The sequence below is a fragment of the Ovis aries genome, chromosome 20 (genome assembly GCF_016772045.2).
Source record: "Ovis aries strain OAR_USU_Benz2616 breed Rambouillet chromosome 20, ARS-UI_Ramb_v3.0, whole genome shotgun sequence".
Lineage (NCBI taxonomy): Eukaryota > Metazoa > Chordata > Mammalia > Artiodactyla > Bovidae > Ovis > Ovis aries.
The window spans coordinates 31,379,748-31,406,251 of record NC_056073.1 but is presented as its reverse complement, the minus strand read 5'-3'; the positions used below and the strand labels follow the sequence as shown (position 1 = coordinate 31,406,251).

The 26,504-nt window shown below is 39.3% G+C and overlaps 1 protein-coding gene and 1 non-coding gene across 7 annotated transcripts in view; both read left to right on the top strand.

The window, feature by feature from the left end:
• Positions 1-26,504, top strand: part of CARMIL1 (capping protein regulator and myosin 1 linker 1) — a 306,068-nt gene that overhangs the window by 161,486 nt on the left and 118,078 nt on the right. For all 6 annotated transcript variants that reach the window (XM_060403423.1, XM_004019095.6, XM_027958413.3 and 3 more), the window contains 3 exons: positions 8,410-8,485; positions 14,821-14,909; positions 16,270-16,364. In XM_060403423.1, coding sequence (XP_060259406.1) covers positions 8,410-8,485; positions 14,821-14,909; positions 16,270-16,364 — 260 coding nt within the window. The remainder of the gene's footprint in view (positions 1-8,409; positions 8,486-14,820; positions 14,910-16,269; positions 16,365-26,504) is intronic.
• Positions 547-618, top strand: TRNAG-ACC (transfer RNA glycine (anticodon ACC)). Its single transcript has one exon. It is a non-coding gene; the product is annotated as a tRNA-Gly (tRNA).

Sequence of the window (26,504 nt, the reverse complement as noted above, 5' to 3'; positions counted from 1 at the left end):
GAGAATATATAGCTTTAACCGCATCGATTTTTCTTGTTCCCTGAAGATTTTGCAGTGGAGCTAATCTTATCCATCCTCTAAAGACTCAGCGACATGCATCACTGAGCCTAAACTTGGCTCATGAGAACCCAGCCAGCAGTTCATCCCTTTCAGACTCATGTTTTTGTGTTGTCATATTTTATACTCATCAAGGTGACATTCACGCGCCTGAGACTTTCACGGAAGAGTTTGGATTAATGTTTCGCAAGGTTGTCCTAAGGCACTGGTTTAATTCTCTCCTAATCTAAGCTCCTTGTCTTTATTCCTGCTCTCGTTTAAAAAAGGAAGAAATGCTTTTTGGAGTGTGAAATCAGGTGTGAAGAGCCTTAGCCTCTGTTTTCCATTCTTAAATTTCTATAAATCTGTAAAACAGTGGTCTCCAGCCTGGGTCAGATGGACTGTGTGGTGAATGATGATATATAGAGGAGCGTGGAGAAAGTAGTAGAACATATTTTATGCTTATTTTGTTCTTCTCTGTTTTGTGTGTGTGCATGTATTATTAAGACTTCCCTGGTGGCTCAGAGGGTAAAGCGTCTGCCTACCATGTAGGAGACCTGGGTTCGATCCCTGGGTAGGGAAGATCCTCTGGAGAAGGAATTTATTATTATTTTTTTACTGAGCCCCCTAGTTGGCTCAGTGGATAAAGAACCGCTTGCAATGCAGGAGACACAGCAGATGCGGATTCAGTCTCTGGATGGAAAGATCCCGTGGAGGAGGAAATGGCAACCCACTCCAGTATTCTTGCCTAGAGAATCCCATGGGCAGAAAACTATGACAGGTTACAGTTCATAGAGTCACAAAGAGTCAGACATAACTGAAGTGACTAAGCACACACACACGCACTAATATATTAGTACAGTTGTGCATGTATATAATTTATAGATAAACACACAGATTTGGGGGAGATGTGTGCTCAAAATATTGAGTTGGCCAAAAAGTTTATTTTGGTTTTTCTTACAGAAAAACCCGAAAAAGTTTTTGGTCAACCTGATACTTTCCAGTTAGGAGTGAATGGTCAGAAAATTTAGAGGCTACTCGTTTAGGCCTCTGGCATTGTCCTCATCTATAAGGTGTTTCATACTGGGATGTCCTTATCATTTAATAATCTATAGGACATACTTCTATATAAATAGAGTATCAGGCAGGATTGGTGTTCCATGACACCTACAATTTTTTAAAACTCTCTAACTCCCAGTTTCCAACTAGATATAAAGGAGAAGAGTCTAAATTATCCCCAGAAAGACTATCAAATGAATATATCAGGAAAATATGGCTGTAGTTGTGAGTTTTACTAGCCTTTCTGGAAGAGAGCTTTTATCACTGTGTGCACGCAGCAAGCAGGAGAGTGGCCAGACTCTGCATTCTTGCATGAAATACCTCCTGCAAGCTTTTAAACATTTGTAAGATTTCCTGGGGGGAGCTCTTCCATTCTGCAGTGCATGGATACCCTACAGATGATCACGATGTTGTTCACTGGATTTTTACTATCTTTGTGCTTTTCTCACATCTATTTTGGGGCTTGCTGGACATCTTTCAAATTTGTTCATTGATGCTCTCCTGGACTTTTCACACTATTTAAAAGTCACAGTGCTTTTACAGTTTCAACGAGGAGAGGTAGGCAGGAGGAAGAAGGACTAAGGAGGGAAATCTGGCCCCAAAATAATAACTGAAAAATTAAATTCTTACTAAGTCATATAGATCAGAAAGATTAGAAATTCTAATTCAATAGATTATCCAGAATCGAGAATCCCAGAGAAACTTAGCAAGTGATTTAGACTCTGAATTGCTCGCCAGCTTCTTTGTTTTTGCATTTTAACTTCTTTTAGTAGCCCTCAAATATGAGTTTATTTTTGATGTCCAGAGGAGCAAATGTCTTAGAATCGGCTTTCAAATTAGGAGCTAAGTGGTTGTCGAAATGTGATGAAAGGGGTTTGGAATTTTTGATCTGGAAACCCCTGGATATAACCACCCTGGATTCCCCTGTAGAGTAGATTGAAGACTCTTGACAGTATGGAAAGTAGCTGACTTATTAGTGAGATGATAGCACAATGGTTAAGATAATCAGGTCATAGGTCACACCGCCTTGAATCCTGTCTCTTTCCAGACTAAACTTTGTGACCAGCTCTCTAACCTCGCTGTGCCTTGGGAGAGGAGGTTAGGCATTGTTAATGACAACGCCTCCCTCCTGGGATTATTGTGAAGGCTACATGGATTAATGTATGTACATGCTAGTACATAAAAATGTTTAAATGAATGCTTGCTAATTTTATTTCCTAAAAGACTTGCCCTGTTTTTAAGTAAGCAACTCTATAAAGTGACTAGTTTTCTTAACTTAAAGGAAATCTTTTAGAGTTGCAAAACCTTTTGTTAAGAGACCGTTTTCTGGTCTTTTCTGTGTTGCTTCTGTTTTGTTAGTTGTATGCTGGTATTTTCTTCTAGAAAGATATAAGTGAAAAACTTGGTTCTTTTGAGTTTTAAGGGAAAGTTTGGATAGTTTGAGGTGTCAACTGCAATGAGAAGTAAGAACCGCAACTTTTATAACTAACCCCAGCTAATGGCTGGGTTGACAATACCACCACACCAACTCTATATGTAGTATATTTACATCAGGAAAAAGTTAGAGTGTAGGAGCTGTCTTGTCTCCATTCAGCAGAGTATTAAGAAACAGTTCAGCCACATGACCCCGAAGGATATTCACACTGGATCTTGCTTTTCAGTGATTGCAGTCTTAAAATGTTTTTGCTCCCACTTTAAGAAGGGTCACATGAGATAATACATGAAAACACTGTTGCCATGTTGCCAGTAATCAGAGGCTTCCCTCAACTGCTATAACTCTTTAAGGCTAACTTCAGATCAAAGCCACATGGTAATGAAGAGTCTCTTAGGAGGTTGAAGCAAAACTTCAGTTCAGTTCAGTCCCTCAGTCGTGTCCGACTCTTTGTGACTCCATGAGTCGCAGCACGCCAGACCTCCCTGTCCATCACCAACTCCCGGAGTTTACTCAAACTCATGTCCATCAAGTCGGTGATGCCATCCAGCCATCTCATCCTCTGTCGTCCCCTCCTCCTCCTGCCCCCAATCCCTCCCAGCATCAGAGTCGTTTCCAATGAGTCAACTCTTCGCATGAGGTGGCCAAAGTACTGGAGTTTCAGCTTTAGCATCACATGCTGCTGCTGCTGCTGCTAAGTTGCTTCAGTTGTGTCCGACTCTGTGCGACCCCATAGATGGCAGCCCACCAGGCTCCCCCGTCCCTGGGATTCTCCAGGCAAGAATACTGGAGTGGGTTGCCATTTCCTTCTCCAATGCATGAAAGTGAAAAGTGAAAGTGAAGTCTTAGTGGGATACAAAATAAAAGGCACAAACTAATGGTAAAAAGCTGTTAATCACATCCCCCCATGAGAAAATCAGTCAAGAAGACCAGCCGAGGTGTGTGGAAAACTTTCTACGTTATGTAATATAATCAGTACATTATAAAATATAATCATTATGTAGTAATAAACACTACTTAATGAAAACATAGGAAAGGATTTGTCCTGAGAAACACAGATGCTGGCAGGGAAATCCAGGGAGTTCTTTGCAGTAAGTAATATCAGTACAACATGTGAACGCAAATTGAGTCTTTATCCAAGATTTGCCTCTGTGCTCACTTGTAACTGTGCTCTAAGAAGGCCATCCTGGAAAGTGAACTCTCAGAAACGGAATTAGTTACATCACATCTTGTGTATTTTCTGTTTAAGTGGGACCTAATCAGAGGGTGAGGGAGGCAGGCACAGGGACAGTGGGCTGGCAGCCGTCGCACGATTACCTTATCTAACCTGGTGTCACACGGCGACGCTCGTGGACATCTCCATCTGTGTTGTTTCCAGTGTTTGACAATTATGACCTAGCTGTTATGAACAATAATATATGATTTTTATATAAATAAAAGTTTTTATTTCTCTTGGGTGAATACCCAGGATTGAGATTGCTGAACCATGGTATGTCTTATTTTTGTCGTTCAGTCACTAAGTCATGTGCGACTCTTTGTGACCCCATGGACAGGTGGTTCTGTGGTAAAGAATCTGTGTGCCCATGTAGGAGATGCGGGTTCATTCCCTGGGTCTGGAAGATCCCCTGGAGAAGGAAATGGCAACCCACTCCAGTATTCTTGCCTGAGAAATCCCATGGATACAGGAGCCTGTTGCGCTACAGTCTATGGGGTCACAAAAGTGTTGGACATGACTTAGTGACTAAACAACAATGGTAAAAGTATACATAAAACTTCATAATAAGATGTCATCAAACTGTTGCCCGCCTTGAGCATGCCATTTGCTTTCCCAATAGGAGTGTATGAGGTTTCATTTGCTCTGCACCCTGGTTAGCACTTAACATGGTCACTTTTTAAAAAAAAAGCAGTTCAGTAGGTTTCCAGTGGTATCTTATTTTGGCTTTAAATTGCATTTCTCTAATGGCTAATAATTTTGAGCATCTTTTATGTGCTTATTTACCCTCAGTGTATCTTGCTTGATGAACTATGTGTTTCAATCTTTCTGCTCATTTAAAACACTTGCATTGTTTCTCGTTATGGACTTCTGAGAGTTCTCTATACATTTTGAGCACCAAGTCCTTTGTCAAAAATGAGATTTGCAAATATTTTCTCCCAGAGTATGGTCATCTTACCTTTCTTTTAATAACATCTATTACAGAGTAAAAGGTTTTGGTTTTGATAAAGTCCAGTTGATTTATTTTTTTCTTTTATGGATCATGCTTTTGGTGTCAGATCTAAAAACTCTTTGATTAAGCCATTCTTTGCTCTGTTGACCATCTCTTCTGGGATGGTAATGTGTTTCTCATCTAGAAGGCTCACACACTTCCTATAAGGATCTTTCCTGACTGAAGTCTTCTCATAATTGTGTCTCTTATTTGCACCATAGTGCTGCATATTCTCTGTATAGCAGAGGGGTTATTTCACTCTATTATGGTTGCTTTTATTTTTTGCTAAGCTGTTCTAGGTGGTGAGTGTCACAAGGGGAGGGACCGTCTTGCTGTGTTCATTGTTGCCTCATTCCAGTGATTCATGCACAGTGGGTGGCACTCATTGAACAAATGAAAGGAGTTGCTGGGCATTTTCGGGCTTTTCTGCCTTTGTACATTGTTGTTGTTATTGTTTAGGCACTCAGTCCTGTCCGACTCTTGCGACCTCATGGACTGTAGCTCCCCCAGGCTCCTCTGTCCATGGGATTTTCCAGGCAACAATACTGGAGTGGCTTGCCATTTTCTTCTCCTGGGCATCTTCCTGACCCAGGGATCGAATCTGTGTCTCCTGCATTGGCAGGTGGAGGATTCTTTATTGCTGAGCCACCTGGGAAGCCCGCCTTTGCACATCCTGTTTCCTAATTACTTACAATACTCTATTTCCCTTTCCCTGACTGGTTGGCCTCTCCCTATCTCTCAAACCTTGCAGACCCTTCCCCATTTGCTCCAGGCTGAAGTACTCATGTCCTCCGATGATCTTAGGGCAGTTGGAATATACTCGCTTTTTCCATGGTGCTGCAGATAGCTGAGGTCTTTGCACCACTGGAAGACAAAAAGTTGCCCATATTCATCACTTAACCCTCAGAGCCTAATATCCCTACCCAGGACTTAGTAGTACTCAATAAATGTTTATTGAATGAATTATGATGTATATTTGTCTTTTTCTAATTTATTTTTGACGTTAAAAAGCCTAGGCATTAACATAATTTAGAGAAACGTTGTGGGCAGACCATGCCAACATGCATGAGTCCCATCATTTTTGTGGACAGTTTTTGCTATAACAAAGTTTTATATCATCCGTGGGACATAGTTTTATAATTCCTTTAGGTTATGAATATGGATCATTATAGACAAATTTGAAAATATAGTACAAAATTTGTGTTCGAAAAAATTTATATCATCTTTAATGCTACCACCCAGGCAAGGTGTCTGCATAAGATTTTGCTGTATTTTTCTTCTGAGGGGAAAAAACATGTCTATATTTGTGAGCATTTATGTCTATTATTTTATATGTCATTTTTACCAATTATGCTCATTGACTCTGATCGCACAAATATGCACCTGGAATGGTGTGTATTTTTAAAATTGAATCTTGTACTCCAAGCATTTCTGGTATCATTAAGAACTGGATTCTACTTTGAGTGTACCAGAATATTTTCAAAGTTTTTACACATCATATGTAGGCTGACGCTGTCCTACCCTCTGCATTAATGTGAAGCCTGATCCTGCTAATGATGTGCCCTTCAACTCCTGAAAATGAATTCATTATGACAAAAGCCAACTGTACTTCAGATCTCATCAGGTGGCGTAATACACAATAAAGAGGTCCTGAAGCATAGTCTCTACTTGACATTAAATCCACAAAAGGAGATGCAGTGAGAATGATTTGCTATCATTCCTGAGTGATGAAGTAAGGGAGAGGACTCGGATAACATGGGCTTTGGGGGCCCTGTATTATAAGGTGGAATTCACTCTGAGAGAAGCTACAACTGTCATTAGACATCAGGGAGAAATGCTGAGACTTGTTCTGAGCAATTGGTTGGTGGAGTGAGATGAGAGAGTGGAGACGCTAAAACAACTATGGCAAGGATAGTTGTTCTTGTTTTTTAATTTGAAACTTGTTTTTTTTTTTAAATGTAAAACTTAGCAAGCTTAATAAAGAGGCCTTTCGCTGGAAAAGATGGCATATAATTCCTTGGCATTGTTTTTTTTTTTTTTTTTTTTTTTTACCACCTGTGGATGCTCATGTCACCTTTTAAAGCAAATCTGATGAAACTACACACACGGGCTTTAGAAGCTGGGTTTTGACTGTAGTGGTGTCCAAAGGGACCTGCAGTTTCACTGTAGGTCTCTTAGCATCTGTTTCTTCATCTGTAAAATGCAAACAATAAAACCTTCTAAGGTTGTTTTGAGATTTAAATGAGTTGGTCTATGTAAAATGCCTAGCATGGGGCCTGGTACCTTGAAGCTTGGAAAAATAGTGATTTTTCAGCTCTCTTTCCACCTTCTGCCTTTCATTTCTGTTTCAGTAAAAATTTGTGCATTTGCTACTAGTCATGCCCTGAAGATAAAATTGATATGGCTTCCCTGTAGCCAAAAATCTAAAGAAGACAGGGATGTGGTTTTCAAAGAACTTACAACCTGGAGTGATAAGGAATAGATGTTTAAACATCAAACTATACTATAAGGCAGAATAAAATAAATGCTAAACAGAGGTGTAAATAATGTGCTGGTTGTGGTGACCTGGGGAACTTATAGAGGAGAGGATTATGATATAGGCCTTGAAGGATACATGGATTTTCATAGCTGAACACAGCAGGAAAAGATAATTCTGATTGTGAAACTGCATGATATGTTTGAGTAGTGAATTGTCTGCTTTTTGGCTTGAGCATGAGTGAGCGGCATGTTGTGTAGAGGTCAGGCTGGAATGATAGTGTGGTGGCTGATCTCTGATGTGAATAGCTTCACTCCATGGCTGAAGAACTTGTATGAAGCGTAAGACAAAAAAGCAAAAACCCAAGCAACAAAAACACACTTGGGCTATCTCATGTGTATAATCAGTACCTAGAACTGCAAGAAAGATACCAACTGGTTGTAGGATGCTTGCTAATAAGCATTGGGTATCCCATCCGATGTGACTTATAATAAGACTGGTACTGTCCTTGCTTGCCATATAAACTCCTCTAGCCAGAGAGCATATGATATACTTGATGAAGAATTTATGAAGGAGCAATGTAAAGAAATAAGAGTTGTTAGTATGGAATTGGGAGAAGGCAATGACAACCCACTCCGATATTCTTGCTTGGAAAATCCCATGGACAGAGGAGCCTGGTGGGCTGCAGTCCATGGGGTCGCTAAGAGTCAGACATGATTGAGCAACTTCACTTTCCCTTTTCACTTTCATGCATTGGAGAAGGAAATGGCAACCCACTCCTGCATTCTTGCCTGGAGAATCTCAGGGACGGGGGAGCCTGGTGGGCTGCCGTCTATGGGGTCGCACAGTCGGACACGACTGAAGCAACTTAGCAGCAGCAGTATGGAATTAGACATAAGATATCTCTTAGAGCAAGGGCGGCCTCTAAGCAAACACTGCTACCAACGTCTTTTCCTTTGGAAATAGAAATCAGAGTCCATAGAGGTAATTCATCTTCAACTTTAAGGAGTTCTGTTTACATCATTCTGAAGATCTGTCCTAAAGTATGTACTTGTTGTTTAGGGGTTGAAATAGGTTTAGCTGAATGTTTGTTTGTAAATAATAGAAATTAACAAGTGAACTTGGATGTCATGGATTAAAAATCAGACATCAATATGGCTATTGTAAGAGATGTTCATATATTTTGTTATTTCCGCTTCTAGGGACTTAATACCTATCATTGCTGCTCTGGAATACAATCAGTGGTTCACTAAGCTGTCCTCTAAGGATCTAAAACTGGTAAGTAATTGAAGATGTTGCTTAGCTTTGCTGAATTTCAAAAACTTGAAAATTATAAAAAACAAAAAACAGACTCATATTTGTTTTGCAACCATACTGGTGAGCTGAATACATGTTATTTCTTAGGGAGATATTTTCCTATAAATGATCTGCAGAACATTTTACAAAGTTTGTAATGGGAGATGCTTCAGAAAAGTACTTCCTCATGTTTTCAGCTGCTTCAGGCAATTTTAGATGATGAACAGAAAGGCACATTTAGTGGAGCCTTCTGTATACCCTCATTCCACCGGCAAAAACTATTAAAGTTACATTTGCACAGCTGCAAATAGCAGATTTTATGTTCCTATCTTGCATTCCATCTCCACAAAGCTTCCCTTCCTGAGAATTTAGGAAAACATTACCAAGGTAGAGTTGGTCTGGAGTTTTGATAGTAACATTAATTTTCTAGATGAGGTTTTGGACAGATTTATATGTAAGCAAAATGAAATCAAAGTGAAATCTGTTCATTTTTATAAGACATGGGGGAGCCAAAGTTTTGGTCTGTTTTATTAGTAGAAATAAGATGCTCTGTTGGTGTTTGTTTGTTTGTTTGTTTGTTTTGTCTCCACAATTTCAAAGCAGCCATTTGGACAGAAGCTTATCCATGAGTTAGGTTTCTGCTGCTTCATTTGAGCACAGGAGATAATTTAGATGTTTTAATGGAGACTCCTAACATTCAAGTCTCCAACTTTCAGAGGTCATAGAAACTGGGGGGTTAAGATTTTCTGAGTGATGGACGTCTAGGTTGCTTCCATGTTCTAGCTGTTGTAAATAGTGCTGCAGTGAACATTTGGGTACATGTATCATTTTCAGGGTGGCATATGCCCAGGAGTGGGATTGCTGGGTCAGATGGCAGTTTTATTCCTAGTTTTTAAAGGAATCTCCATAGTGTTCTGCATAGTGACTGTATCAATTTACATTCCCACCAACATTGCAAGAGGGTTCCCCTTTCTCCACGTCCTCTCTAGCATTTGTTGTTTGTAGATTTTTTGATAATGGCCATTGTGACTGGGATAAGGTGTTAGCTCACTGTAGTTTTGAAGGAATGGAGATGTAGACGTAAAGGTTTTGTAGATGTAGTGGGGGTGGGTGGAAAGAGAGGAGGGGATGAGTTGAGAAAGTAGAATTGACATAGGTATGTTACCATGTGTAAAATAGATAGCTAGTGTGAAGCTGCCATATAACACAGGAAGCTCAGCCTGGGGCTCTGTGATGACCTAGAGCCATGAGTTGGGGGTAGTGGTGGTGGGAGGGAGTCTCAGGAGAGAAGGGAGATAATTATGGCAGAAAGTGAAGAGGAGCTAAAAAGCCTCTTGATGAAAGTGAAAGAGAAGAGCGAAAAAGTTGGGTTAAAGCTCAACATTCAGTAAACGAAGATCATGGCATCTGGTCGCATCACTTCATGGGAAATAGATGGGGACAGTAGAAACAGTGTCAGACTTAATTTTTTGGGGCTCCCAAATCACTGCAGATGGTGACTGCAGCCATGAAATTAAAAGACGCTTACTCCTTGGAAGAAAAGTTATGACCAACCTAGATAGTATATTCAAAAGCAGAGACATTACTTTGCCGACTAAGGTCCATCTAGTCAAGGCTATGGTTTTTCCTGTGGTCATGTATGGATGTGAGAGTTGGACTCTGAAGAAGGCTGAGCACCGAAGAATTGATGCTTTTGAACTGTGGTTTGGAGAAGACTCTTGAGAGTCCCTTGGCCTTCAAGGAGATCCAACCAGTCCATTCTGAAGATCAACCCTGGGATTTCTTTGGAAGAAATGATGCTAAAGCTGAAGCTGCAGTACTTTGGCCACCTCATGCGAAGAGTTGACTCATTGGAAAAGACTCTGATGCTGGGAGGGATTGAGGGCAGGAGGAGAAGGGGACGACAGAGGATGAGATGGCTGGATGGCATCACGGCCATCAATGGACGCGAGTCTGAGTGAACTCCGGGAGATGGTGATGGACAGGGAGGCCTGGTGTGCTGCGATTCATGGGGTCGCAAAGAGGTGGACATGACTGAGCGACTGAACTGAACTGAACTAACTGATTTGCATTGTTTTATGGCAGAAACCAACACAACATTGTAAAGTAATTATCTTCCAATTAAAAAGTCTGAAAAAAATTGAAAAACTTTCCAAGTGAAGAGATAGCATTTGGATTGAGAACTGGATCTGTTGAAAGTGGAAGGTTGAGACTTGCTGGTGGCCAGCCTGCTGAACTTGCCTGGGGTGTGAGTGGCTTAAGGCATTATAGATATAAACTTGGGTGGAACTCATTTGGGGATTATTAAGAGCCAATGTGGTTGACAGTAAGAATGTGGGCTTAGAAACAGAAATCTGGGTTTCAGATTCGGACTCTTACTACAGGGCTGTGGGACCTTAGATACATTGCTTGATCTTCCAGGGCCTCTATTTCCTATATCCCTGTTACTGTGAGCTAATTGGAACTCATGTCTTATTCATCTCCATTCAGTGCTTATCAAAGTACGTGGCTCACAGTAGCTACTCAGTAAAAGCTGGTTTAATCAATAGATGTCAAATGACTTTTGTTGAATGAATGAATGGACACAGCAATGTAACTCATTTGCAGGTTATTGAGATGAGTAAATTATATATATATATAATATATAAAATTATAAATTGGATAAATATATATAAATTATTATTATATATAAATTTTATATATATATATAATATATAGTGGCAGTGCTCAGTTGTGTCCGATTCTGTGACTCCATGGACTATAGCCAGCCAGGCTTCTTTGTCCATGGGATTTTCCAGGCGAGAGTTCTGGAGTGGGTTGCCATTTCCTCCTTCAGGGAAACTTCCTGGGATTGAACCTGTATTTCTTGCTCCTGCATTGGCAGGCAGATTCTTTACCTCTTTGCCACCTGGGAAGCCCAAATAATTTATATGGAAGTTCTAACACAATGTCTAACGTACTACAGGCATTTCACAACTGTCAGCTGTTATTGTCATCCTCACAATCAGATTAGCAAACAGGCTAAGAAGTGAACAAATGGGGGAGCATGAATTATGGAAACTGTATCAGCTAAACAGGGGGGTGTCTGAGATCAGTGATGATGGAAGTACGGATGGTGACCCCCAGGGAGTGAGTGAGCAGACAGCCGTGATGGGAGACCTGGGAACAGAAGCCTCTCATTTGCTGTTTGCAGGGATGGGGACCGTTTGCAGGCTGAGCCAACAGAGATTGCAAGTGTGCGAGGGGAGCCATTCGAGGAATGAGAAGTAGATTAGCCCAGGGATTGTGGGATCAGAACAATGCTTTGCTACTAAGTCAGTTTTCCTGGCTCATTCAGACATTCACCTAAGCCTGTGATTTTCAAAATGGGGCACAAGAGAGCTCTGAGGAAGTTGTGGACATCCCTCTTTTGGAAATTATCTGAAATCACTAGTATCAGGCCACTGGAGCTGCTGTTCTATCGTTACTGCGCCCAGGCAGCATCTCTTTTTTAAATGCCTTAGGTGTTTAGGAAAGAAAACACACACGTAATTATTTCAGTCTTGGCCAGACAAAGCATGTAAATGCTTGTGTGCTTTTTTGGATGCCCTGGGATGGTGGGAAGTGGAAGACAGGATTTGAGGATTATTGCTTTCTCTGCTTTTCTAATAACAGATTTAAACACAAAAATGTGTATATTTTTAATGCTTAGTATTTAAAAATGAGAAATACTCTTTGGGATATCTTTCTGCAAGTTTTCAAAGAGATTAGCAGTTTTTCCATGTTTGTTACCCAAAGTTAAAAAGAAATGATACTTTGCCTTTGATGGCTATTGCAAGATGTAATCTCGAAACATTTTCTAATAGTTGGTTTATTTGAGGCACAGGAAAGCATTACACCTTCTTCAGCTTTTTTAAAAGACAAAGTGTAAAAAGAAGGGGCTTCTCAAGTTGTATGAATTCTCTGGTTTATTAAAATTGCTCCTTGCACAGCAGAAGTCTCCTGTGCTTACTGTCCCACAGGAAAAATGTGACTTACATGCTTTATGCTGATCTTATGAAGTCTGTTAGCAGTCACTATTCCAAATTTAAGTAGAAGGATAGAGAGTTTTTTGTTTGTTTGTTTTTGAAGATATGCCAAATACGCAATTAGGGCCAAGGTTCTAGACTCATAAAATTGCAGTAGAATTGGGATTTTGCTCAACTCTCTTTTTTATCATTTAGGCAAGTCAGTGAGCATCATTAGGTCTTTTAAAATCTTTTAAAAATTATGTGCTTGGACCAGATATGGTATGTGGTTCCTTTCAGTTTCAAACTTCCATATTTGTTTTATTTTGAACGAGTTCATTTGTTATTTTATAGTGATTGCTCTAGTTTTCATGCTATACATTTGATTTTAAAATAAATATAAGCTCCTAGAGAGTTATCATATTAACTTGTTAAAAAAAAAAACAACAACTTTTCCTTAAATCTGTAAACAAAGTGCTGAACATGCAATAGACATTTGGGGAAGACTACTGTAATGGTATCATTTTCTTGATGTCCAAGTTTGTGTGTGTATCTCTTTAAAACATCCATCCATGTATATTCTTTGGTGTAGCAAATAACACTTTTCATGTAGTTGGCTTTAATAAAAGGTAGAAAATTAATGTAATCATGACTCGTCATACCTCTCCCCTACTGGCATGTTAAAGAAAAGTTGGACACACGTTTCCTACATTTTAATAAATTTTAATTACAGTAATAATTTCCAGTGAGTAGATGAAAGCCTTGCTTCACAACTCAGCTTTGGTAAATTACTTTTCTGGATGCTCTAAGGTAGCCCTGGAAAGGTGATAATATCCTGGAAATTAGAATAATCTTCACAAAAACATGTCTGAGTAATCACCTTTTATCGTAACACAGAATAAGATCAGTTCCTCTAGTTGTATATTGTAAGGCGAAGAATGGTACTAATAAGGGGTCAGCATTTTGAAAATCACCACCGTCAGCATAATATAAATTGCAGGCATTGGGTCACTTGGAATTAATTTTCCTCTCCTCTCATCAATCTGTGGGCCACATTAGAAACCCAGGAATAGTATGAAGGCAACATTATAAACCCAGAGGAATCAAGCAGGACACGAGAATTATAAAAGCTTTAAATTCTGTGCCTCTTGGTGGTTTTCCAAGTCGTTTTTCTAAAGGCTACTTGACTGGAGAATTTGTGCTACGTTTTATACTTTTCCAATAATGGTTAATCCACTTGGATATTTATGATCTGATAAAGAACTATAATATTTTATGTACTATTTTAAGAAAAGAAACTGCTCTATTATATGGTTTACCACACAAAATGATTTCTCTCTCTCTTTTAATAACATAAAAGATTTAAAGAGACCTTAAGTTATGACATTTAAAAATGACTTTTCAATGTCTGAATAAGGTCAGGAGCTACCTTAAGTTAGTTTTGGAATAAGGCAAGATATAAATAAATATAAAGCTTTAATAGGTAAAAATTTAAAAGAAAACATTATGCACAGTTCTATCAAGGCACAACTCTTCATTTCTCATAGTCCCCTCAAGACTTTTTGGCTGCATGTATTAGCCATTTCAATTGTTATAATCTTTATTAAACACTTGATTTTAATTATGCATATTCATTTAACATTATATCCTAAGCACTTAAAATATTTTGAAAGATGTGAGTTTATGACTACATAATTTTTTAAAACATGAGGTTTATTAACATGAGATGATTATTAGTCTTTCTTATTCCTTATTAGTTTAGAGATTACTAGTAGCAGCATTCCATCACCTAACCTTTATCAAGTGGTTATTCAGCCTCTTTTAAAGTACATGATATTTAAGTGTTATCTATAAAAAGAGGATAATAATGACTAACAGCTTTATAATGAAATACACGGAGAGGCACGTGACAAGAACTCAGTAAGCAGAGCTGCATCATCAGCCTCATCACCATCGTCACTACCACTCAGGCTTTGGTTCTTTATTTCGGTATCACTTTCCTGGGGATTTCTTTTGGTTTTCCCAGGATTGCATGAAATCTGTGTGCCTATAGCACTGCCCAAATGCCTGTTGTCCTGTCATAATTATGTTATTTCCGTCTTGTCTGATTGCCTTCTGCGTGGTATCACTCTTGAAGTCAGGGACTTTGTCCTTTGTGTTGGTGTGTTCCCTGAATCTTCAGCAGCAGGATGTGTAGGAGTAGCTGTCAACTCATGGGTTGTTGATTGAATGAATGATTTATTTAAAGCTTTGTAGCTGCAAGGATTTATGATGGTGAAGTGAGGTCATATTCTGACTTACGACACGGTCAAAGAATATTTTCTGTTACAGTCCACTGACGTCTGTGAACAGATCTTGCGGGTGGTGAGCAGGTCCAATCGACTGGAAGAATTGGTGTTGGAAAATGCTGGACTTAGAATGTGAGTATTTTCCTGAATATGTGAATGTGTAGCTTTAAAACATTTTCCCCTTTTTTCTAAAATTAATATATGGTTTTGAGAAAAGTTAACGCTATCACCTGTATAGTGTTTTCTCATCTTAAAAAAAAAGTCCCTGTGATCCCCATCATTATTACAGAGGTCAAGGATTTTATCTTCTTTTGTGGTGTGTCACATGGTATCTTTGAGGGTATATAAGGATAATGCTTAAGAGCATGGACCCTTGGGTCAGATACCTCATGTCTTTCGGGAAGTTGGTTCAGTTGTCTGTACCTCAGTCTCTTCATTTTTAAGTTGGTGATAATAGTGCTTACTTTATAGAATTACGGTTGTAAGGATAAATGAATTAATACATGGAAAGTGTTTAGAAAAGTTTCAAAATCTTTCATATGAGAGATGCTATGTGTCAGCTTTTACTAGTACCATTAATCATAAATCGTAGTCATAGTAATGGCACATTTCATAGGATGTTATTGTTTGGCTTTGATCTGTTTCAACCATTTCTCTCCCTTTTCAAATTCACACTTAAATAATCTTCATCAAGTGTGGTTCAGTAACAATACCCAAGCCTTAATGGGGGCATGCGACTTCGAACCTGCTGGAGTAAAGACGTAACTGCTACTAAGTGAGGAGGCTTGGTAGTTTCATAGTCATAGCACTTAACGCATTATTTTAAGTTAAACACACTTAAAATAGTGCTTTTGAGTATGTGGTGATTGGATGGCATCACTGACTTGTTGGATATGAATTTGAGCAAACTCTGGGAGTTGGTGATGGACTGGGAAGTCTGACGTGCTGCAGTCCATGGAGTCGCAAAGAGTCGAACAGGACTGAACAACTGAACTGAACTGAAAATACAGTGCTAGCAACTATAGCCTTCAAATTCAATTAGGGCGGTCACTTCTGCCTTCATGAGTATTGCATGAAATTAAAACTGATATAGGGAATAGCCTATTGTGATTTTCATGAAGAAACAATTCAATTCAGGATTTAAGTCATAGAAGGGCCAAAAGTACTATTAATAGCATCTTTTAATGTGTCTTTAAAGGAGCAATTACACATTTTTCTTTGGAATGAGCTTTGGACTGATCAAGATGAACCGTATTCTAGCTATGACCTTACAGATTCTCTAATGAAGATATGTACTCGTGAACATAGATTGATTTTTAACAAATATGATATATAGATTAATATTGTAAAGATTGGCTCTTGACAAATATGATATATAGGCTAATACTGTAAAGCCTCCTCCTTTTTATAAATTTCACTCTAGCTATTCTAGCATTAAATTTTCTAATTGAGTCTTTTTACACATTGTGTCTTAATGTTTGTTTACTTGCAGAGATTTTGCACAAAAACTGGCCAGTGCTCTAGCACATAATCCCACTTCAGGGCTGCACATGATTAACCTTGCTGGCAACCCACTGGAGGATCGAGGTACCGTAGCATTTACATAACTGTTGATGCCAGAACTGTAAGATGATTAGGGAATTTTCATTTAGCCATGCCTGAAGAATAGTGTCAGTCTTAGTTTAATTATATTATAAATGCTCTTGTTGGCTTAAATTTTTTCCAGCCTCTGGTGAAAATACTCACGCTCCTGTATGATCTTACAGAAAAACCCAAATGAGATTTTTGGCTGACCCAATATGATTATAACAGCTGACAAACAGTTTCTGGAAGTGATCCAACTAGAAAAGAGGATATTATTTTTAAACGATCATATTGACTTTTTTCTTGCTGGGTAGCAAATTACCACAAACATGGCAATTTAAGACTACATAGATTTATTATCACACAGTGTCTTTGGGTCAGTCTGGGTACAGGTTAACTGGGTTCTGTACTCAGTATCATGAGACTGAAGTCAAGTCAGCTGGTGTTTATGTGATCTGGGGTCTTCTCAGGCTCACTAATTGTTGGCAGAATTAAATTTCCTGAGGCTGTAGGACTAGGTCATCATTTTATTGCTCCTTGCCAGGTCAGGGAGCACTTCCCATGCCTGAAGGCTGTGCTCATGTCCCCACCTCGTGGTCCCCTCCTCTCCCAGCTTTACCGTCTGCCTTTCATTCCAGGCCAGCAGAAGCACAACTCTCTGATGCTTCACTTTCTTGTAGACAGGTCACCTGTTTGAGTCAAACTCCTCCAAGACAGTCTCCCTCTTGATTAATCCAGAATGGACTGATTAGTAACCTAATCACATTGTGATATCCCATCATATTCCTTTTTTTCCCAGTTACTTATTCTGTAATGGGGTATAACCAATTAACGATGTGATAATTTCAGGTGAACAGCAAAGGGACTTAGGCATACATATACATGTATCCATTCTCCCCCAAACTCCCATCCCATCCAGCCTGCCACATAACATTAAGCAGAATTCCCTGTGCTATATAATCAGTCCTTGTTGCTTATCCATTGTATTATTTTTTTTAATTAAAAAAATAAATTTAAAAAAAAATTTATTTTACTTGGAGGCTAATTATTTAACAGTATTATAGTGGTTTGTCATACCTTATTCATTTTAAATACAGCAGTGTGTACATGTACATCCCAAACTCCCTAATTATCCCTTCCTTCTATCCTTCCCCCAGCAACCATAAATTGTTTTTCTATGTCTGAGTCTCTTTTGGTTTTGTAAGTTCACTTGTATCATTTCTTTTTAGATTTGTGATAACCCATCACGTTCTTTGGTCCACCCCACACACTTAAAGAAATTACATAGGATATGTTTACCAGGGGCAGGAATCTTGAGGACCAGCTTACAATTCTGCCTATCACAGATGTCTTTTAATTTTTAATGAGATTTGAATGTGAGAATAGAGGGGAGTTGAAGGACTAAATTTCATGAGGTGGCAAAAGAAGGTTTCATTCGAAGATGTTTGCATGAGTAGAGTGAAGAGTCAGTAGCTTTAGAGAGCAAAGCCTGAGAGTTTGAATTCTCAGTAGGAGAACAGTGATGGATGAGATTTAAGAAGGAGTAGCTTTATCTCTAGAGGGGATACTTTGTTTTCACTGTATATTTATTGCAGATGTTTTCCAGTGTTGTTGACTAAGGGCCTTTCATCTTGGGATGTTATATATTTGATGAGGGTTAATTATTAAACTGAGCTGAAGATCCTGGTATAGACACTCAGTTCTGTATTTTTGTTCCTGTTACTGACATTGTTCTTCATTGAAAAAGATACCCATGTGGCATCCAAGGAAACATTTGAAGAGGAACTTCCTAGCATCTGAAATAGTCTAAAGGAAGGTTGAGACTAAATTGGAAAACTAGATCACATGAAAGACACTCTCCTAGGTGTAAAAGGCAAAGCTGAACATAATGGAAATGTAACTCTGGAACAGGAGTTTCTCTGGGGTTTTAGTATTTTCTTTAGGAAAAACAGGTGTTCTCTCTACTAGTCAGATGCTACCAAGACGTGACTAAAACCATGTAGATCACTTTTTGTAGACAGGAGGGCTGTTTTGCTTTTGTTTTTAAGATGGAAGGAACTCAAACGTGTCTGTCTCCTGACTGGACAGAATCAATGGTTATTAAGTGCTGGTCGCTAGGAATGTGAAATCCAGAGTGTAGTAAGGGACACTCCTTGGTCATCAGAGAAATGCAAACTCAAACCATACTGAGATACCACCTCACAACCAGTAGTTGAGCTATCATCAAAATAAGTGTTGGAAAGGATGTGTAAAATGGGGACTTGAGCATTACTGGCGCAAGTGTACAATGGAGCAGCCTCTTCGGGTGCTGGTTAGCCAGTTGCTTCAAAAGTCGAACACAAATTTACTCTATGACCCAGCAGTTTCACTCTTAGGTGGTCCCCAAGAGAGATGAAATGAATGTCTGCTCAAACACTAGTGAATGAGTGTTGATAGAAGTTCGTGGTTGCCCCAAAGTGGAAACCCAAATGCTTATCCCTGGTCGGGGGATAAACAGAATGTGGTGTATCTGTACCGTGGAACCCTGTTCCACAGCACAAGAGAATGAGGTGATGGTCCTGCTGGGACGTGGGTGAACCCCAAAAACTATATTTAGGGAAAGAAGCGAGACCCCAAAGATCTTTCGTATTATTGGGGCTCGGAAGGCTGAAAGTGAAGTCACTCTGTCGTGTCTGACTCTCTGCAACCCCATGGATTGTAGCCTACCAGGTTTCTCCGTCCATGGGATTTTCCAGGCAAGAGTACTGGAACGGGGGCCATTTCTTGCTCCAGGGAATCTTCCCGACCCAGGGATGGAACCCAGGTCTCCTGCTTTGTAGGCAGATGCTTTTAGGGGAAGAATGAGTCTGAGGCTCTTCATCTTTCCAGTGGTGTGCCTCATATACCCTGAGGCACAGCCCTCTGGGACAGCCTTATCTGTTGACTCCTCACCTTGGGTTTGAACTTCTGAGATAGCAGTTCTTCATTCTGTTGCACTGGAATTAGATATGGATGTCTCTGTACCAGCCTTACTTCTCATTCCTCCTCCTTATCCATCATTGGATAATCATCGTAATCTCCTAAGACACAGGGCACCTAGCCCAAGACCTTATATGCAATCAATAAATATTGTCTTTAAATTGAATTTCATTTCATAATAGAATTCCTTTTTTTGTCGCTTTTAAATTGGAATTGAAAACCATGGTGAAGTTTATCAAGATTCTTTTGTGCAGAGTCAGAACTGGTGTGGAGAGATGACGTGTCCCTGCCTTTTCCTCCACTTTCCTACCTGTGTGACCTGATCCTTGTACATCTTTCACCTACCTGCATTCCCAGGTGTGAGAATCAAGAATCATTCCGAGGATGTTTTCCAGAGCTTCGTGCGTAGATGCTGACTCTCCAGGGAGTTTTCTGCTCACTTACACTCAAGGCTTGACACTCCTGAAAATATTTTCTCAAACTAAGGCTTTCTGTGTTTCTGCCCCTTCTAGATTCCTTCGTTGCTATGTTTGGCCGGAGCTCTTGGACAACTGCCAGCACCTGTGTTCCCCACCTTTTTTTCATTCTTTGGACTGAGCCTCCTGAACACAAATTCTTTACAGGCTTTTTTTTTTTTTTTTACTTCCATCCAGGCTAAATACCTAAAGGTGATGGTAGCTTTTCTGCTTCTGGATGGGAAGTCCACAAGAAATCCAACTGAGCGTAAAATATTTATAGAGAGTTCAAAATAGGGGAAAATGGTCATGACTTTTGTTTCTGAGCTTTTCACTGAAAAACAATAAAAAAAGCATGGGAGGAGGAGTGTGCAGTTGAATTGTTTAGTCTGTAAAAGAGGCCAAGCCCGGGAAGAAGGAAACACAAAGAAACACAAGGCAGTTTGGCAGCCCAGAATGCTGAGGAATTTAAGTACCAAGTAGAATTTGATTTTTGCACCTGAACCATCCTCTCAGGGCCTTATTTGGAAACTCTCAGAGCCGAAGCTTGGCTCCTTGCATTGTGATATGAATGTTGATGCAGCAAAGCCCTGATATTTACAGCTCTATTTACAGCTCAGCCTCCCTGTCAGGCTCGTGCTCAGAGGACAAGCAGCCTTCTGTTGTTAAGGGGCTGCTGGTGGAGGAGAATGAAGTATGATTTAGTAGGAGGGGGGTCGTGCTTCCAGTGCTGGATGCCCTGCTCTTCGTGCTCTGCAGGAGCCCCACAAGGCAGTGAATGGACCACACGCATTCATGAGCTCTTCTTATCCCAGTTGCAGGGCCAGCCAGTTCCCCAGCTTGCTCTTGGCCTCCTAGTCCTGTGTGTTTTCAGACTGTAGGTCAAGACCTGGTAAGCATTTTAATAAAAAGAAGAAATAGAACACAATAGAAAATATCAGAGTGTATTGTTCAGGAAAACTGGGGTTTTAGTTTTTGCTTATATGTCTATGTGCTTATTTTGGTATGAGCTTCCTGCACCACAGTGTCAAATCTCTTTCTGTATGCGGGTCATGGTAGAAAAGGCTTGAAACTCTCTATGCCTACTGCACTTTATTAACTAGCTCTGTTGAGTCCTCTGGACTGACCTACTGTCTGAACCAGGGTGTTCCAGTCATCGCCTCCTGACTAATGCTTTGGATCTGACGACTTTTTGGATTAAAGTGGAGTGTTTTGGGAAACAGAGCTTTTCTCTCTCCACTCGTTTCACACACTTTCCTTCCCTAAATGTCACAAGCTCTGTGTTCCAGTCTCCCTGGTTACCGTTCCCAGTTATCCTTGATTTTATGATCTTAGCCTCGTCAGGAATGTCTGTCCTGATTTCCTCCCCTCATTTGATTCTAAATTGGATTATTTTGTTTAAGGATGATTTAGAATCCTGTCTTGAAATGTTTTTCTTTTGGAAATGTTGACCTGATGCACCCAAGTTGTTTTTTTGCTGACCATCTGGTGGTGGCTCTGATTTGATCTGAATAAGACAAGACAAATGGATTCTAGAAATGCTGCTTACATTTGAGGGCGGGGTAGATCCTTCATATCTCAGTGTATATCAGTGGGTTTTAGAGTCAGAATACGTGGGTTCAGATTTGAGCTTCTCCACTTTTCATCTGAGTTTCCTTGGACAAATTACCTAACTTCTCTATACCTCAGATTTCTCGAAAATAATAATAGCACCTCCCACACAAGGATGTTTTAAAGATTAAATGAGAATATACGTAAAAGCCATAGGAATAGCAATGCATTTTGTCACGTTCTGTGCACTCAATACCTGTTAACTGTTACTCCCACGTTTGACTCAGAGTAGCCTTGTGAAGTTAAATAGTGCAAATGTTACTCTCCTTTTATGGATCAGGAAGCTGTGTTTACATAACTTGGAAAAGCTTACAGAGTCATACCTGGTAATGATTGTTCAGACTATTATCTAGAATTTCCTGAGTGATCAATCAATCAGTCTCTTATACTGTCTTTCGGATTTTCTGATTTGGCTATCTCAGTTTCCTATGGAAGTAGAAGGAAATCTTTGTGCATGAGATTTGGAAAACATTGGCTTATTCCACAGCACGTCGATACACTTTCTTAAGCACTTTGATATTTAAAGATGCCAGGTTTCTGTGTGACAGCTACACAACAGAAAATACTTTTCTTTAGAGTCATGATTTAGCCATATTTATTGGAAAAGACTCTGATGCTGGGAGAGATAGGGGGCAGGAGGAGAAGGGGACAACAGAGGATGAGATGGCTGGATGGCCACCAACTCGATGGACATGAGTCTGAGTGAACTCTGGGAGATGGTGATGGACAGGGAGGCCTGGTGTGCTGCGATTCATGGGGTCGCAAAGAGTCGGACACGACTGAGCGACTGAACTGAATTGAACTGATATCTTTATGTTTACACAGTGTAAAACAATATTTTAGAAACCTCATAGATTTAGATTTTAGGGCATTCAAAAGTTAGGTATATTGACTGTTTTTTCCCTATATTCCTAGTTCTTCAATCTCTTCCTCTCAACTTCATCTTTGAAATGGAAATATTCCATCATGTTTTATTTATCTTAAAAAATATTTTATTATTTATTTTGTTTATTTTTGGCTGTGCCAGGTCTTCATTGCTGCACGCAGGCTTTCTCTAGTTGAGCAGGGGCTACCTTTGTTGCGGTGTGCAAGCTTTGGACTGTGGTGGCTTCTCTTGCTCTGGAGCACAGGTTCTGGGTGTGTGGGCTCACTTATGGCACACGGGTTTAGTTCCTCCATGATATTTTGGATCTTCCTGGACCAGGAATGGAACTTGTGTCCCCTATATTGGCAGGAGGATTCTTAACCACTGAACCCCCAGGGAAGTGTCTTATATTTTATTTAGTTAGTTTTCTTAGTGTTTCTGAACTCTCCAGGGAAGCCATTGAAATTAGTAGAAATCTAAAGATTTTAACTTTCACCTGTCTTCTGACATCTACAGTGTTCAAATCTATATGCTTTCTAACAGCCAAGAGTCATTTGATTCCCTGATCATGTTGCTAGAACTCCAGGGGCAGAATTCTGTTAAATTACCAATATTATGCTTTCAGTCAACAAGGAGAAGGGAACAACAGAGGATGAGATGGTTGGGTGGCATCACCGACTCAATGGACATGAGTTTGAATAAACTACAGGAGTTGGTGATGGACAGGGAGGCCTGGTGTGCTGTAGTCCATGAGGTTGCAAAGAGTTGGACACAACTGAGCGATTGAACTGAATCAACAAGGACCAACCTTAAACCATTTTATTCCCTACCACGTGAATCACACAAATTCTAAGATATCAAGGCTTTAGAGTTTTATATGTAATTGGGTGGCACTAGTGATGAAGAACCCACCTGCCAATGAAGGAGACCTAAGAGATGCAGGTTTGATCCCTAGGTCAGGAAGATAGATCCCCTGGAGGAGGGCATGGCAACCCATCCCAGTATTCTTGCCTGGAGAATCCCCATGGACAGAGGAGCCTGGTGGGCTACAGTCTACAGGGTTGCAAAGAGTTGGACATGACTGAAGTGACTCAGCATGCATGCATGCATGTTATTGTTGTCGAGTTTTAAGTACATGCATGATTAATGAGGTAAAACAGCAATGTCAAATTTAATTTCCTGTCTTTGTGAGTTAATAACTTATGATTCCAAATTAAAATTCTAAACATTTTATAGTTACTTTTTATTAGTCATAAATATTTTGAAGCAGAGGGAGCTATAATGGTTTCCATTTTGAAAGGAGAAATAAAAATTAGACCGTTTTTCCTTCTAAATTTGACACAGACTAAAACAAAAATAAATTACAGGAAGGGTTATTCATCCAGTAAAGTCTCCAGATGAAAGCTTTTGGTGATAAATTTTGTTTTAATTCATAGCTCTGAAGGCTGTGTGGCTTTATTTGGGGGGCAGGATTGAATAGTTTTTGCCAGAAGCTAAAAAGTCTCTTCTGTCCTTTCTTTGTGGGGGAAATATTTTCTCAATGATCAGCTTCTTCCATGGCGCTGTTTAGTAACTAACTTCAGGAAATACAAGGCAGGTGAATTTTTTTGTTTCTCCTGAGATTTTGGCTGCCAACCACTCTCAATTTATTCTTGTTGCTAAGACTCCATTTCTGAAGCCTGCCAAAGTGGAGGACTTTTTATCAAAAATGAACTCAGTTCTTTTGTTTTTGAAAAACTGAACAGTAACTGAGCTCATTTATGCCTTTCATTCGATTAGCACTTAGCAAGGGTATTTCTTAAAAGAGGAAATAGAATGTATTTATGATTTGTGGATGCCTAGGAAGCTGAAACAAAACATTTTGTTGAGAAAGAAGCTAGTAAAACTTAGTCTAGAATTAGAGAAAAAAATACTTTAACCAGACAGTCTTGTGTTTGAGCCCTTAGTCCTTTCTTACGTTTAATCCTGCTTTTTTCATTTAAAATGAATGATCAAACATGGCTTAGCTTCACCTTTTATTGCTTTCATTACTTAAGGTGTGATAGTTCTATTTCTAGAGAAAAGTAGTATTGTGTTATTTATTCCTTTTTGTCTCCCTTCCTTTTTAAAGGAAAGTTTCTGATTAAGGATTGAATAGAATGGTGGGTGCCCTTGCGTTTGGCTGTAGGCATTTGCAGTTTTATGTGTTGAGTAGAGTTCCATGTACTATAAAGTAGGTTCATATTAATTTTTTTTCATGGGTGATTTTTATAAATTGGAGTATAATTGCTCTGCAGTGTTGTGGTTGCCTCTGCCGTGTATCAGCGTGAATCAGTCAAAATTATGTACATCTCCCCTCCCTTTAAATCTCCCTCCAGCACCACTCCACCCCTCTAGATTGTCACGGAATGCCAGGCTGGGCTCCCTGAGTTAAATAGCAGCTTCCTGCTAGTTATCCATTTGACCCATGATGGTGTCCTTTCTTTATTTCTCTTCTAGTTATCTGTTCTATACAGGGTTGGTCAAAAAGTTTGTTGAGGATTTTCTGTAAGATGTTATGGAAAAACCCAAAGGGACTTTTTGGTCAACCCAATATATGGTAGTGTGTATGTGTCAATCCCAATCTCTTAATTTATCTTCCCCTTCCCCCTTGCTAAATATACAGAAATTTTAAATTTTAATGAAGTCCAACTAATCGATGATTCCTTTCACGGACTGTGCCTTTAGTATAGTATCTAACAAGTCATTGCCACCCAGTCATCTAGATTTCCTCCTGTGTTATCGTCTGTACCTAAGTTTTCTGAAGTAACTTGTACTCAGTGAAGTATAATGTACATTCATAAAGGTCTGTAAATTCCAAGTTTAGATCTTTGTGAATTTTTCCAAAGGGAATGCTGTCACGCAGCCACTATGGAGGTCAAGAAATAGGACGTTATGAAAATGCATGAACTTGTCTGTGTGTTCTACCTTCTGTTATGATTAGCTTTATTTATTCTGGAGCTTCACCACTGTAGAATTATACAATGCATACTCTTATATTTGGCTTCTTTTGCTTTTCATTGTGGAGAGGTTTTTAATAATAGATTTATTATTTTCTTAGATAGGGGATGTTATTTCTTAAGTAAGTTTTGCTAAGTTGTATTTTTCAGAAGGATTTCTTCTACAGTGATACATTTTTCGATCTGTAGACTTTTTTCTTATACCCTTCTGTTCCATTTCTAGTGTCTGTAGGTTCTCTTCTGGTGTTCTGTTTTCATTTCTGATTTTAATACTTTGATCCTTCTCTTCCTCTTAAAGTCTTGCTGCTGCTGCTAAGTCTTGCTGAGATTTATTAATTTTACTTTTTAAGAACATATTTTGTTAAATTTATTTTATGACTGCTTTCTATTTAATTGAGGTCTTCCCTTTGTTATTTCTTTCCTTCTGTTTATGGGGATGAAATGGGGATTAATTTATTAGACACTGTGAGATGGATACTTAAATGATTAGTTTACAGCTCTTCTTTATTCACTTGTATATTTAGGACTATAGACTTCACTCTAAGCATGGCTTGAATTGTATACCCAAATTTTGATGTCTTCATTTAAAATATTTAAATCAATTCATTTTACAAGAATGTATTGACGAAATATCAGACCTCTCCCCTCTTTGCAGTTAACACTGTGGTTTAGCATATTCAAATCTCTAGACATACTTTTAATTAAAAAGCCTTTTTAACAGTACTTAATCCAGTGATTGTCAGACTTGTTTGGGAAATGCTGTGGGAGACAGGCAGGGTCTCCCAGTACCTACCATCCTTAGGCAAACACCCATCTAGAGGCTTAATCAAGCTGAATGACGTTTAGCTTATTTCTAGAGTAGTACTTATGACTTGATAAAATTTATATTTAATTTGGGCTTTTGTGATAGGCAGCAGCTAGCACAGTAGTTCCTTACCATGGGTAAGGAGAGAACTGGGGTCTGAGAACCAGTCTATGGGACCTTACAGTTAATACAGTTTTAGGATGTTTCTCAAAACATGCCCCTGGGGAGGTCATAACTCAGGTGAAGCAGGGGGTTGGTTGAAGGCCCTGTAGCACATACATTGATTGTTTATCTGTTACTTACTTCCTCCCAGAAAAGAGACTGCACTCACTGTAATCCTTAGGTGAGTGAGGGAGTTTTCACAATCTCACGCTCTGATCATTAAATTTAGAGACCACTTGATTTTTAATACTGTAAATTCCTTGGGAGTTATTTTATGTTTCCAAACCTGCCTTCAAGAAGGTAGGTTAA